This window comes from Pelecanus crispus, chromosome 1 (assembly GCF_030463565.1).
Source record: "Pelecanus crispus isolate bPelCri1 chromosome 1, bPelCri1.pri, whole genome shotgun sequence".
NCBI classification, from domain to species: domain Eukaryota; kingdom Metazoa; phylum Chordata; class Aves; order Pelecaniformes; family Pelecanidae; genus Pelecanus; species Pelecanus crispus.
The window spans coordinates 149,740,915-149,756,992 of NC_134643.1; the positions used below are offsets into that span (position 1 = coordinate 149,740,915).

At 37.6% G+C, this 16,078-nt stretch overlaps 1 protein-coding gene across 1 annotated transcript; it reads left to right on the forward strand.

Moving 5' to 3' along the window:
• Positions 1 to 368: 368 nt before the first annotated feature.
• Positions 369 to 14,315, forward strand: CRLF2 (cytokine receptor like factor 2). Its single transcript, XM_009484861.1, has 8 exons — positions 369 to 444; positions 5,971 to 6,082; positions 6,840 to 7,012; positions 8,601 to 8,740; positions 9,473 to 9,635; positions 11,613 to 11,727; positions 12,751 to 12,835; positions 14,043 to 14,315. Exons 1-8 carry the CDS (start codon positions 369 to 371, stop codon positions 14,313 to 14,315), a joined length of 1,137 nt encoding a protein of 378 aa, XP_009483136.1.
• The last annotated feature ends 1,763 nt before the right edge of the window (positions 14,316 to 16,078 follow it).

The window sequence follows — 16,078 nt, forward strand, 5'->3', positions numbered from 1 at the left end:
CTTGAGGTCAGTGTCTTCATCCATGATACGATGTGGCCACAGCTATGCACAGCTACCTGGTCCTCATTTGGATTAGGGCTACGGTCACCTCTGATTGACACAGCTGTGAAAAGATAAAGCAAAGTGCTGACAAGAGAGATACACATATTCTGAGAAATTAGTTTTATTTTCTTTAACATCGTACGAAGAAAGTGTGCATTCTGAAGTCCTGAACTTCTGATTTGTTTATAGCTAGAGAGATGTCAATTTTTTTATTTCCTGTAGTCATTTCCTCCAGTTGTCTCCAGCTCTCATATAAAGTGATCAAATAGTGAAGTCCAGAGATTACACTTACTCATCTTTTCACAGTCTGTTGTGTCATTCCAACCATGAGACTCATCTTTGAAGCATGTTCAGTGATCTTCACACTAGGCAACCTGCTGGCTTCTCAGTCACAATCTCCCGGTAAGTTCAAATCCACAGATATTTATTTAAGAAATTCATATATTAGTTAACAAAATTTCTGTGCATACTTCACCTCACGTGTTACTATATTCAGTACTTTTTTTGGTGAAAAGAATCAACCAAACAGAAATTGATATCCAGCAGAGATGAAAGTGGATTCTTAAAAAAAAAAAAAAAAAAAAAAAAGATGATGATAATAACAGATTTCTATGAAAGTTTTCTAATTAAAAATCAAGGCAGAATTCAACAAGCTTGCGTTTGTTCTTTAAGCAGGACTACTTACTGTCTAAGGCATAGGTTATGACAGAGTAGACTGCATCCAAAAAAGATTAGCCTTCACAATGAACAAAGATGGATAAAACAGATTCCAGGTAAGATTTCAGCACTTAGTATTCTGGAAGAATGAACACGATGGGATCCAGCAATATTTTGCATCTGAGAAATCATAAAGGTAAAAATACTATTAAACAGCAAAATTAATAAAGACATTAAAGACTGGTTATTTGGCTACCTAAATATAAGAATATCTCCTTTTCATGTGTTTTTCTGCAATGCCATTACTTATAGCTTGTCAAAGATAAATGGATTCTTACAGAAATCAGACATAAAGCCCAACACATAGACCGATAATCTAATCTTCACTCTTGTTAATTTATCAAAAGTTCCCTGTCATTCATTTTACAAGGAGAAAGAAATGCTTTAAAGTTATGCTCTCGTCTTATCAACCTATAAATCAGCTCTCTGTTCTGCTGTATGTATTGTAAGTACCATTTTCGGCAATGCAGCACTACCTGGTTCTCCAGTGTTAATTGCTCCTGTGAGTCACTGGCTGTTTTGTGGGGGGACAAGAATCTTCCCTGTCCTGAGATGGCAGCCACCTATAGCCATGTTGTACTGGTGGCATGATTCTGTGGAACAAAAGTTGAAAATTACAGTTCTGGTGCTTATTTGATGCAAAGTGTCGTGATGCCTAGCAATGGTTGGCAATCTTCTGAAAAAAAACCCACTCAGTTTGATGGGTTATAAGAATTATGCTATAAGAATTATGCCTTGCCTCAAAATGTCTATAAAAAACTCTCTTTTGCTGTCTTGGTCCTTTTCTTGAAAAGAGATCTTCAGTCTCTGACCTGTGCATTCTATTCAGCAGTCTTGTGCACAAGAAGTTGCACTTTCGCCTACATGTGTTCCTATTAATGAAATGAAACTGTTCCCACAGATCAGTAGTATTAAGGGTAACTAAAGGCTGTAGGCTCAGATCTGGGTCTTGCTCTCCAGTAGTTTCTATACAGTGTGCTGCAATATGTGGAAGTTCAACATGTGGTTCCTTATCAGGTTTCATCAGTGTAAGGAAATCAAAAGTGGTTTTTCTTTTTTGTTATGTTTCAATGAGGTTGCAACTGTTCCAGTACATGCATGTTCCATTCTGTTATCTTTGCAGATTGACATTCTGCCTCTCTTTTTTTTCTGTTTTGATCTGTTCCATGACATTCAGCCTTTTTACAATGTTCCCCTTGAATAGTATTTTTTCTCAGTAATAAACTTTAAAAAGTGGCTTGGAGGTGGAATGTACTTGTTCATATTCTTCCTCACGATTGTGCCTGCATAATTTATTGCTCAAGGAAATTTCTTTTTTTCCCCTGTAAAAGTACTTTCTCCACACACCGTAGTGGTATTTTCCACACTTCTCTGTCCAGCAGTGCCTGTGAGGTTAAAGACTTGTGTGGAGCCCTACCAGTCCCCAACTGGTTTTACCGAAGATGTCGACTTGGATAATTCTCTCTGAAGCTTATGCTCCAGGGCACTGGTATGTGTCCTACAGCACTGCAACATACTGTATACCTAGCTAGACCAGCAGGCCATCCTCAGACAGAAAGTTGCTGCCACCCCTCTTTAGCCCAGGGACTAATATTCGTAACATTTTTGACCTTCCCATCTGCCCATTATCATAATACAAAGAATAATGATAAATGTGTTACTTTGGTCTATTGTGTGCCTCTAGCTTTATGAATAGAAGAATGCTTTAAATAATTACAATTACTGTGGAAGAGCTGGCACATTAACTGAGAAAGATCCATGGTGTTACAGGCAAATTCATAAAAATACCATTATAAAGAAAAAAAGAGAAATAGTCCCCTTAATTCTCTTTCTCTCTATCTCTTTCCATTAACAAAAGATATGAATGATTCTGCCTCCAGAAGTATAGGTGTATAGGTGCTCCACAAAACAAACAAACAAACAAACAAACTAACCACCTTTTCATTTAAAGGCAAAGGAAAGATCATCAGAAGGAAATACCATATTTCTGATAACCTGCACATATCCTCAGAGGGTTTGATGCCAATTTAATACAAACTTTAAAAACTTCACTTAGGCTATGTATCTTTTCATGTTGAAATGTGAATTATGCAACATATACATGCTATAATTTGAAAAAATGCACACGTTTACTGAACATTTACACAAAACACTGCTCATATCACATTCAAAAAGGCTACAAAACTCATGAAATTAAAAAGCACAGTAGCAAATTCCCCCGACTAGAGCTCTAGAAACACATTCTTTAATAATAAGAGATTGGTAAAGTGTTTTCTGTCCTACACAGCTAGTTAATTATGTGTAAGACTGATTTCTTATGAAGTTCTTAAAAACCAGAGGACAGGAAAGAATATGTATGCATCACCTGCTAGTTTATTACAATTTCTGTTCCATTTCTATTAAATGATTCTATTTATTGTTAAAGTATTTTAAAAAGTATTACCTTCCATTTTAGTACATAAATAACTGCAGTTGCTGGAGTTTATATTTAAATGTTAAAATCCCAGAGTTTCAATTCATAATGTGTAGGGGTTTTGCAGAAAAAGGTTCTGATCCTAGAAAGATTTATGTGTTGTTAAGTTGATGCGCTCTGAGTAATCCTGCTGTAGTCAAGTGGAGTACTCAGAGTGTGCAAAGTTAAGTCCATCGATAAATCACTGCAGGACTGGAGCCAAACTGATATCCTTCCTTGTCATCCAAAAAAATATGCATTGCCAAAACCAAGATTTAGTGTGCATCTCTGAATTGCAGTCTCTAATAAGTAGTATAAAGCTATCACAATATAACTGAAAAATGGAGAAAAATGTGTTGTCCAAGGTTCAGAATGAATTGGTAACTTTTGTTGCCTTCTAACAAGCTAGTCAGATCAGACCTTCAGGTTTTACTTAGTGTTCACTCCTTAGTGTGTGGAAATCCCGTGTGGTCTCTCTGGTTTCCTTATTATCCGTCTCTAGAGACAACCACGCTTTGACTCACCCACTGCAAATTTTAAGGGATTGAACACCCCACTAAAGGAACTTTATGGGATTCAGGGTTTTGATGCTGGTGTTCTTTTTGCATTGGTAATGAGGAAAAATGTGGCACCCTGAAAAAGGATTTCTAGAGTTGGCCTGTATGGAGAGGAAAGTGTGAGTTACCACTTTATCAAAATCTTTACTTTTATTTCTCTGCTGGCAGTGCCAGGGTTGAGGGATACATAGTCACAGGTTCAAGGAGCTTCCCAAGCACACATCACCTATTCAGTCTAAATATTGGCACCATAGTGTTTCTCAGGTGTATACAAAAATTTTGCATGAGCAAATTCTGTGTGCTCTCTCTCACAATTAATGAACCAGTGCTATCTATGTTAATTCCACCAATTTCCCTATAAACATAATTTTTTTAAAAAAGTTATTTATACTGCCAGTTAAGAGAATATTCATTCAGAAAGACTAAGCAGTACAATATTATTTTACCACTCTGAACTTGGAGGGGTAAAACTTACAGCATTGCAGTATTTTCCTCTTGGGGGTATTTAAAAAAAACCTTTTCCTCTCCTTTCTTCTCTTCTTTTAATGGTGTTGCCTATTTAGGTTATAAACTCCCTTTTTCACAGTCCTTGTGACCAAATTGACTGAAACAAGGGCTAGGTAGTCTCTTGTAACAGAGGTAGAACTGGCTGGATAAATTCCATTTTATGATAGCTTTTGAGGTTTTGAAGTTCTGGTTTTGCTTCAGCATGTAATAGTACTGACTTCTCTATTCTTCAGAAAAACATGAGACTTTCAGTTTGAGAAAACAATAGAGAAAAACAATAGAGAAACAAGTCTGCAGGCATTAGTTAGGAGATGGAGGAGTTAGTTTTAAGTCCTTCTCTTGAGTGAGAGCAGAATCTTTTTTACCAGAGCTCCATGAATCACGTAGCCGGGACCTGCAGCTGCACCTACCCAGTGTCTCTTGGATTTCTGACATAACATCTCTTGAATGATTTTGAGAAAACAACATGTTACACCTATACAAAAATGTTTTGACTAACTCTAATTACAGAAGTCATGAAATGCCTAGACACAGAGATATAGCCATGAAAACAGACAAAACGGTTACCTGAACCCACATGCCTTCTCACAATCTTAGTATTGATTACAGAGCAAAAGATAGCAACCATGAGGATAGTTAAGCCTGATTCCCATGAACATTAAGGATCACTGTACATGATAAAAAGCTTGTAAGAAATGTTTTAAAATTTTTCCACTTTAAACCTCTTCAAAAGTCTAGAGGGGCATGAAATGTAGACAACAATCAAAGCTAAAATTCTCTATTCTCCTGTTAGGCAGGAATATTCCAGTAGAAGTTTTTAGTGGTAGACACTTAATGTCTGGGGACAGCAGTCTGCAAATTTTACCCCCAAGTGGTTTCTTGCTAATATTCAAGATACATTTTTTGTTCATTCAGGTAAATATAATTTCACATCTTATAGAATGCAAAATAAACAATTTGTCCTTCTCCTTCATATAGAATGGCTTTCTAATCCTTCTGCCTTCTTATTTTCTCCATTTTTCAATGTCAGATTTATCTTCAATGTCTGATTGTGGAGTTCTGATGGACACAGAATTAAGATACCCGTGTCCCTAGCAAGAGCTATAACAAGGAGAAGGGCAGAAGAGGAAACAATATCTGCGTGTAGTCAGAGGACATTAAACGACCTTTCTTGTCTGTAAGGTGGAATTAGCCAAAACCACATAGATCAAATAGGCGAGACACCTACTTGTGCTGATCTGCTCTCGGTTCCTACAGGTCTTGACCTGTGGTGTTAGTCCCTTGTTTCTTACAGTAAACATCTGACAGTTTACACACAGGCTCCATGTGGCATTAGTTCCCAGATAGTTTTCCTTAGCAGGAAAGCCTTAGCAGGTATTAAGGGGGAAAGTTGGCCTCAAGTTATAGGTCACATTGCATACATGTGAACCAGTCTATACCTTTTGGCCCAGGGACCATGGGGTGCTCTCTGGTGTTGCTGTGTATGCTTTTATTTTGCTATTTTGAAATTCTAATTTCAACATCTCTGGGTTATTTTACTCTGTTTCCCTGCATTTAGATATTCTTATGTCTTCTTATTTTATGATCATGAGTCTATTGCATACATATCTTTGAAATACTGATTGCCTACCAATGTCAAGGGATGTTTTTCATACTCACTGCTGAAATCATATTCTCTGTCAATGTCCTGGGCAGGTTGGGAAGATACCATCAGCACCACAATAATCAATTTCAATAATGAGAAGATGCAGATCACATGGGCAGCAAGAGAACTATTTCCTGATGAGAATGTGTCATTTTCTTATACGTGAGTATTGACAATGCCTATTCTTTCCTTCTTAAAGGATTTACTTTGGGAGGCTGAAATATCTAAGTCCATTTGAGTCTTCTGTGAACTGTACCTGAAAATGCTTTTAACATTTGTTAATCACCCAGCATGAAACCTGTTTATATTCACAACCTGCTACAGAAGTGTACAAATTAATAAGCCTGCTGAATAGTCAGTCACAACACATATTACATGAAAAATTTGTCCCTCTTCTGTTGTTATGCTAAATGCTAACACTAATTATACTATCAAAAGTGGTTTTTCCACATATGTGTGTATATTTTCCTTATTAACTGACGTCATTAATGAAACAGACATTTAAAGTTCTGGTTAAAGATAGTCATTGCTTGATCTTCCCTTTTCTTTCTGATGGTATATGTGAAAGAACTTTTAGCAGTACAATCTTGGAAACAGGTTCATGAAAACATCTGTTCTAGCAAGTCATTCTCTTATTAGAAAACAACAACAACAACATGAAGGAAACTTGTTAATTTGGGACTGCATCAAAAACCAGGGCTGGGAAAGTCAATGAGGTTTGGGTAATGAATTCCCTCTCACTACTATGAAATTTGCTGTTTCAGGAAATTCCATGTGCAGCCTTCCCTTGGTAGGAACATTTGGAAAAAAAAAAAAAAGAAAAAAGAAAGAAGTGAAAAAGAAAGAACAGAAACAAAAAGGAATTAACTTGTGCTAACTGGCAAGAGTGCTCCATTCACCAATATTATTTCATTTACAGATTTGATGAAAGCAAGCATAAGGTTTGGAAGCTATGTCCCACCTATTTATTGGATCAAGATTATAATTCTGGATGTCTTTTTAAGACAGAAGGACCCACCCTTGCCATCTCTATCAGGAACAGCAATGGAAGTGAAGAGCTTTTTTCTAAAAGACTAAAATCTGAATTTTATAGTAAGTATGTAAGATCACAACTACTTTGGTAGTCCTAAGGTCTTCACTGATTGTCTAGTTGTCCTTAGTCTGAGAAGAAATCAGTTATATTGGTGTATAAAATGTTATCAGTGTGTGTGCCAAAACCAAACTATAGTTATTTCATGTTGATTTTTATCCCTTGCTGTCATCACTAGTCACACAGGCCTGTGTGCAGCTGCAGCTAAGTGAGATTACATGGAACAGTCAGATTTGTCCCAAAGCACACTTTCAAAATCAGAATGAAAATACTAAAATATATGGGTGTGTTTAGTCTAGTGCAGGCCTGCTCAGTATTCATACCAGGAAAATTAATAAAAGTTGATAGTTTCTTGTCTTAGTGCTGGCTGTGTGATCTTTCTCGTATTTTCATCCTTCCATTCTTTTGCCATCTTCTATGGGATGCGAAGCCACAAACAACTTCTTATCAAAGAGGCTGTCATAAAATCATCATCAGATGTCAACAGAAATTAGTTGAGTGGCTCTGGTACAGCCTGACAGTGTAAAAGAGACATCCCGCTACTAGTAGAGTTCCTGTTTTTATTAAATTCCTCCTACCCCCAAATATATATTTTGCATCTAGTGTGAGATTAGTTTATCAAAATCTTCTGGAACTGCACATAGTTACAACATTTAAAGTGGATGGATTTTTTCTGATAAAAATCACGCAGAAAATATACAATGCAGAATTATCTGAAAAAATATATGTATTCCAAATACATTACTAGTATTTATTAATAATGTTTTAGCAAGAGGGATTAAACAAAAATGTGTCAAGACATCTAATTTTGAGAATACTTTTATATCTCATAATTTTACCAATATCTGGCAAATTATGGAAAGCTGCAGCCTGATCCTTGAATTTTGGTTATGAAGCACCCACTGATAGTAAAAGTAATTTCAAAAGAGTTAGGTAACAAAGTACAAATATCAAGGATCAGACTTAAGTCTTTAAATTAGGAAGGCAGAATTTTCATAATACAAAAAGGCAACTAGAAGGATTGAGAAAGCAGGTAATATTCTTCTCGCCCCTTTATTTCCCAGTACTGAAGACTAACCACCTACATAGACCAAACCATTGCATGCTCTTCGGACCATCTGAAAACAGTGAGGGGTAGATTCAGTTGTGTACAGGTAGGCACCCAGTGTTTTTTGCAGATGCCCCACCATACCCCACATAGCCTCCAGCAGCACAAGTGTGTCTTGTAGGTTTTATGGTACTGAATTTGTTGGTCCCTTTCCAGTGAAGAAGCCTCTTTCTTTCTCTTGATTGCAGAGAGTATGAGGAGATTAGACTTCTTCCTTAAGTACTTGCAATAGGATCCTGACATGAGATAGTATCTACCTTTTAATGTGGCACCTTGAATGGTGAGCAGTGTCATATTGCCAAGCTCCATTTTGATGTTTAATAGGGAGGTCAAATACAAAAGTGCATCCTCCAAGAAGAAAGTCCAGCTTCTTCACTTACTACTCAGAGGAACATTGAGACAAGGAAGGAATAACAATAATTTTAACTGCAAAGTACTTCTTTTTAAGAAGCTATAGCATAATTTCTTTCTCTTCTTCTTAGTAAAGCCAAATCAACCAGAAAATGTGACCTTCTTCTGGAAAGAGGACACCGTTACTGTAAGCTGTAATAAACCAGAGAGAGCTGTGAAGTGCTTGAGACTTGAGCTTCAATACAAAAGCAAGTTTGACAAAGACTGGCAAGTGAGTTAGATGTGACATTTTTAGTCAACATTGGAAGGAGCTGGAAGTAGCATCTCCACAGAATGTAAAATAGAGTTGTTTCCAAATTGTTCTCCCATCCTATGTTTTCAAATATAGCTGGTAGCAGAAAACAGTTAGATTTTTAAGATCCTGAATCCCTGCCATGCCAGAAATCATTTACTTTTGGGGTTATATCTAGTTGCCACCCAAAGAGCTGAGGACAATCTAGGGAAAAGTCATACATTCAGAAGAGAGGAGTTTTGGGAGACAAAACCAGAAATCAGAGTAGAGTTAAGAGAGAGAAAAAAGGAGAAAAAAACCCATGAAATAGAATGAAAGGAAAAAGATGACACAGGATTTTTATTTCTTCCAAAGTTATCTTTTAAGTATTTCTAAATATTATTTCATTGACTTAAACCTTTCCAGTCTCGACTATAACTTGTAAATATTTTGTGGATTGAAGTGTCTTTGTATACTGTAAATATGCAACTGTAACATAGTGCACTACGTGATGATTGCTATGACTTTCAACTCAATATCAGAGAATGAGGAATGGCTATGAACAGTGAAGAGTCAGTCAAGAAACAGAATTCCTCAAAACTTAGAGAAGTTAAAATGCAGTGCTGAGGTTTTGGGTTGGCCTATCCCTTGTCCTAGTTGTGACCATGCGTGTAGCATTCTGAAACACTGTCTTGAAAATCAGGATTAACAATGATATGCCTTCCTTCTCAGTCCAGAATTTCTAAGTGTTGCAGTGTTGGAGAGCAAGGGTTTGATCCAAGAAAATGCTATTCTCTCCGGGTCAGACTGAAGAGGCTAGTACCCTACTGCAACGTAGTTAATTACAGCAGTGACTGGGAAGCAGAAACGTTTTGGATGAATGGCACATTATTAGGTAACCACTGTGCTACATTCATATATTGTCTAAGTACAAATGGGGAAGGGGTGACTGCAAAAGAGTCTGGGAACATGCAGCAAATTAATGTTGTACTGTTGTGCTCCATCTTCTCTTATCAAAGAAAGTTCATGTGGATGTCTAATTGCCCATGTTTAATTCCTGTCCACTTTGTTCATGATGGCCAATAACACTATCAATTTATGCCATAATCAGCAAATTTAAGAGTGTCCTTATTATTTGTGTTACAATAGTGTCTAGGGTCCACTGATGACAGTGATGTGATGCACGGGGCGGGGGTGTTCACATATGATAAGTGGACATCAAATTTAACCCTAAGAAAATCCTTGATGCCCCATTTTTGAAGGCACTTTGTTTTGAAAGTACATCCAGTTGAACTACAGGACCAGAGGTCATAGCAGTCTGATGCTCATATGTGCTGGATTGACCAAAACAGGGAGGATAAGGGAAAAGAGATTAAATAGAAGCAAAGTCAGTATCTGCTTTCCCGCCAGACAGACACATTTAACTGACCATCTTTGATGGAAACAGTATTTCTACTGGTTATCAAAACCAAAACCCATACTTGCTGTAGTGAAGAAAAGACAGTACACCATCACAGCGCATTAGTAGTGTATCAGCTAAGCACAAAATGCTACCCACTAGGCTTTATCAGAACTATGAGACACCCAGATGTCCAGTGTACCCAGATCTGAGTTCTCTAAAATGCAATGGGCTGTTAGCTCAAGTGAAGAAAATCTGTGTACACAAAGCTGTGACGAAATCCTGGAGCACAGGTATGTTTATCCTGTGACCTAGTAGTAGCCACAGTGCTGACCTCCAGAGAAGCCTCCTCCACCATGCAAATTGTGAACCTGCAAGCATGCCCTCAGGTGTGGCTGGCAAATGTCCTTAAGAAAACACAGAGGACAATGTCTCCCTGTGCACCTCTGAGAGCTGAGCACATAACAGCCCTACCTGGACCATTTGACCAGAGGCTGCCAGCAGGTAACTGCAAGGATGAAAAGCACAGAGGAGACAGACAAATGGTTCAGTTGCTCTGGGTGCCCCTAGATCAGAAGTGACATTGGCACAGCCCCTTCTTTGGGGCAAGCACTTCATTTCAGGAATTTAATGAGATATTATTGACTGCCAATCTACCATCAGAGGAAGCTACGAACAAAGCTGTGCTCAAGAAATTTCAGAAACTCTGAATACCTTACCAGGGGATCACAACTTTTCTTGTGGTTTTCTGGGAAGCTGAACAAAGCAGGCAGGTGGAACAGGCTGGACAGTTGCTTCTGTATGAATAATCAGTTTATTTTTTATAGTATTTATGTGGAGAGCAGAAGGTCAGTAGTAGGAGGTAGAGTTTTGAGGTGGCATTATAAAAGCTGGAGGAAAAACACTGAGAATGCCAAAAAGTGAACAAATGCATCAGTTTTATAAATCTGTGTGTTAGATGATATCCTGCCACTAGTTACTTTCTGGGTATCAGCACTTGTGGTTTGCTGGCTTTTTGTTTGCTGGGATGGGGGAAATGTTGTTTGGTTGTTTGTTTTATCTTGGGAAAGAAGATATTTAGGCTACATGCAAAATTACACTTGCAGTTTTAGTGATTGTAAGTAGGTGTACGTAATATAGATCTTAGCACAAAATTGCTGTATCACTGTCAATGCAATGTCATGAAAATGAGAAGAAATACTCGATTCATTTGTAACACCTCTACTCTTTGCCTGTAAGCCCGCTCCTTTGTCCTGCACACGGTCAATTTAGATAAATAAAAGCACAATTTTCTTTTGTTGCAAGGTTTGGGGAAGGATGGCTTTTCAGTTTCAATTGAACAATTGAACTTCTCTTATCTGTTCTTAAAAACTTTTTTTTTTAAAGAAAAGTCAATGTTCTAACTTAATTAGGAATATTTACTGTTAAAGCAAAAAATAATTTTTTCCCATACTTTTTTGTGATTATTCCTAGATTCATGTGATGGTGATATAAAACCTCAGTCAAGCACAGTAATTGTTTTAAGCTGTTTGCTGGCAGTACTTCTAATGATACTTACCCTCTTGATTCTTCTGTGTAAATGGCAGAGGTAAATATAATTTTATTGGTTACTACTAAATAACCATGTCATGAAAATAGAGCTATCATTCAGGATCAAGTCTCTTAGCACTCAAAATTCTTGTCTGATAAATGAAGTCATCATGAAGATGTAGAAGTCAGTAGCTTAATTACTATTTGAGGGATAATGCATCCTGGTCTTCCAAACACCAAGGCCTTTAATTTCCAAAACCAGAACAATTCTGGTAAAAGACAATGTATCAGGATAAAATTCTGTCTCTTCCACTTAATGTCTTCTCTTTTTTAGAAATCTAGTTAAATCTTGAAAAGCCATTTATTTTGGTTATTTCTTCTGAACTGATGTGCAACTGTCATCAGACTTAATGTCTGTTTGCAGTAGGCTGAAGTAAGCTTGAGTGTATTCAACTTTAATAAGACTATATCAATATTTGTATTTGCAGTTGAATGACTGTTCACGTTTAGAATCTACAATTTAAAAAAACAAACAAACAAACAACAACAAAAAATCTGCAAAAGCTCCAAATTTTGGCTTTTTTTGGTGGGGAAAAAAAAAGCCAAAAGTGCAGTATTTCAGAAAATGAGCTAAAAGTTTATGGGTCTCTGATAACCTTTTTAGATCAAAGACTGAGTTTTTTCTCCTATACTTCTACGTTTCAAGTTTACATTTGTGTTCACTAAGTCAGCCAGTACAGCTGGTTGCTGCACCACCTTCCCTGTCTAGGGGACTGTAAAGCTCTGACTACTGCATGGAGCAGAATGGCATTTGCTGACTAGCTGGAAGTTTGTATGGAGTCCACATTTCATTAGTATGGGGTTGGTTGAAAATCCAGCAGAAAAATCACTCTTAGCCTGATGGCATTATCATACTCTTATAATTGCTTTTTGACTTTAGAACACGTTTAAAAGAAATCAAGCCTAGAGTAGTGTCATGTAAAATATATTTGTGGCTACAGAACTGTGCTGAAGTAGATTTTTGTATGAATGACTACACTATAACAAAGCATCGATTTCTATTTTCCTTTCCTCTTTGCAGGCTTCAAAAATCAGTCATGCCTGCTATACCAGATCCAAAATACATATTTGCTGATCTCTTCAATGATCATAATGGAAACTTCCAGGTAAACATTCCCTTCCTAGCAAGGTTGTGAGCTCTACAGTGTTGAGAATAATTTGAAAGTAGCTACTGATACTTGCTCTGCACAGACATTACCACAAGCACTCTCTGACCCAAGAGAAAAGCCCTTCCCCTTGTGCAACATGACCAAAAGGATCTACAGACCAAACACCAGCGCTCATACAATCAGTGTAATGCTACTTTGGCACTGTGAAAAGATACTTGTTATAGAAGGAGGCAGAGAAATTGCTGGCAAAGAATTTAAAGGTGTCCAGAGCACAATATCCAGTGAGATGCCATTGTGGTGTTTGCATACATTCCTGCACACAACAGCTCAGGGAGCTTGCTTCAACCTGATCTTGCCCTTTACGTTTGTGAAGTGCTGTGGGACTTAGTACTGAGCCAGTGATGGCACTCATGCCTTTGGAGGCATCAGTCACAGTAGGAAGCATCCTCTCTTAGCCACAGAGGTATATGGTCATTAAACCTTTAGACATGAAAAGCCTGTCAAATAAATAGATCACTGTTTATGCTTTTGTTTTCTCACTGTTTCTTGAGTCCATGATATCATATGTGTGATGTATTTTTCTGTATTAATTGGACTGTCTTTATGTTAATTACTACTAAGTTTCCTCTGAGTGGAGACAGGTCAAATATTTACATTTTTAAACCCAATGACAATATCAAAGATCAGTAATAATGTTTCAGTGACAAACTGAAAATTTTCTATATATAAGATAGCTTTAAACTGAAACTGAAGAAGAAAGATATAAATGCAAATTAATACTGAAGCATTAAGACAGAAATGCTATGTTGTGTAAATCCCCATGTAAACTCAGTCTCACTGTAGATGAAGTCAGGGCTTGGGTCAAAGAATGCATGAGTCTATCAAGGAGGGAACACCACATATTTTACACATCCAAGGCTTTCTGAAGGTCCTGATTAAATACAAAAATGTATTTAATGTGGTCTCAATAACAAGTAGGGTTTTGTATGTATTTGTGGAATCCTGTCTGCTTTCCTGCCATCCTGCCTCTCTTCCATCCTGCTGTCTTACGTCCTGCTTGTCTGTATTGCTTCCTTTTCATCTTCTCCATTGCGGCTTATCCTGGAAAGATGCCATTACCAAAGGAAAATCAGTGTCTGTACGGACAGGTTTCTTTTGATTGATATCTCAGTCCCTGCTAATATCAACATTTTTGTTTTCCTAGGAATGGATAGATAAAACTGATTGTGCAACAGTACAAACCAAGCTAGAATATGAAGAGCCAGAGTGTATCGTTGAGGCAGAAAGCCAGCAAGAAGACGAGAAGAATAGTGACAAACAGGGCCCTCAAGAAAAAATCTTCAGTTTTTCAAGAGCAGCTGAAAATAATGACCCCAAAGCAGCTCAGATTGCCTGCCTGATGCCAACATCCAACACTATAGCTTCTTTTGCTGGCTTCCAGATTTTAATGAATGATGACATGTATGTGATGTTATAAAATTAGCATAATGTAGAAGGTGTTTAGGAAATTACATAAAAGATCCTGATGAGTTTAGGGGAGTGGCTGAATAGAAAAGTTTGTCATGAGTAGACTTGGATCAAGAAAGACACTAGGCTGTGTCATCTGGTTTCAGATCTGTTCTTTCCCAGTACTTATGATCACTTGGGCAGGCTCAGTGTTTGAAATAAATGCCTGGTAATTTATAGAGTTAGGATTTGTTGTTCTAATTGGGGTTTATCTCTAAGACTAAACTGAGCTCCATTTTCCTGTTATGGACAGGAGAGAATAAGAGCTCCTCCATAATATATGCTTGCAGAACCGAGACACAGTCTTTGAGCTTATAGAGTATGTAGAGCAGTGCAAACTACACTGTTATTCTTCCCAATTCTTCCCAAAAGAAAAGAGAAAATAAAGGGATTTTTCTGTTAATGGTCTTTGTCTCTGTCCTGGTTTTGGCTGGGATAGAGTTAATTTTCTTCCTAGTAGCTGGCATAGTGCTGTGGTTTGGATTTAGTAGGAGAAGAATGTTGATAAGCACTGCTTATGCTAGGCAAGGACGTTTCAGCTTCCCATGCTCTGCCAGGTGCACAAGAAAACTGGGAGGGGGCACAGCCAGAATAGTTGATCCAAACTGACCAGAGGGCTATTCCATACCATATGACATCATGCTCAGTATATAAACTGGGGGGGTTGGCCGGGGAGCAGCGATCGCTGCTTGGGAAACTGTCTGGGTATTGGTCGGTGGGTGGTGAGCAATTGCATTGTGCGTCACTTGCTTTGTATATTATTATTATTATTACCATTATTGTATTGTTATTATTATCATTACTATTTTACTTTATTTCAGTTATTAAAGTGTTCTTATCTCAACCCAGGAGTGTTTCTCACTCTTACTCCTCCGATTCTCTCCCCCATCCCATCGGGGTAGGGGGAGTGAGCAAGCGGCTGCTTGGTGCCTAGTTGCTGGCTGGGGCTAAACCATGAAAGTCTCACAAAGACCAGACCATACACTGCTCATTTTCACAGGGATAAGATACTTCTTCGCAAGCCCTCCTTAGGCTAGAAGTGCTAGCTTTTGTAAGCCAGTTCTCCCATTGTGGAACTTTGCGCTGCATGGCACGCATCAAAGATTTTATAAAGAGAAAGAATAAGTCCCATGTCTAAGAACAGAAAAGTGAGGATGTACAGTATTGAGTCACGCTTTATCCTGCAAGTAGTGCTGTGTAGGCAGCTTCCTCCAGAACAGCGGGGTTTCATGGGCCTCCTCTGAGGTCAGGTCCTCAATATCTTATAGTCTTTGTATGACTAAGCAACTTCTCGAAAGCTGAGGTTCATTTTGAACAATATTTATATTTAACTGAGTCCTATTTATTTCAAACTGTTTTTTAGTGCAATCAGCAGCTGTAGACCCAAGTTAGGACTTCTTATTCATATTGCATATACCAGCCTCTTGCTTTCAAACTATGTTCTAAAGTTTTCTAAACATACCATCTTTTAAAATATGTTTAGTTTAAATTTAAAGTGCAATATACTATACAATTAGACCTCAGAAAAAAAAATCTTGACTATTCTTAATTTCACTCAGGTTTACCTAGGTTGCATGTTATTTGAAAGCAAATTTTGTAAAAAAAAAAAAAAGTGCTTAAAGCATCTACGATATGGGTAAGGTCTTGTAGATACACCGTGTTTATATGTTGAATTAGCTTTAGTTATTTACCTGGATATCAGTTGGTTATTAAATTACGTTATCAGTTGGGTAA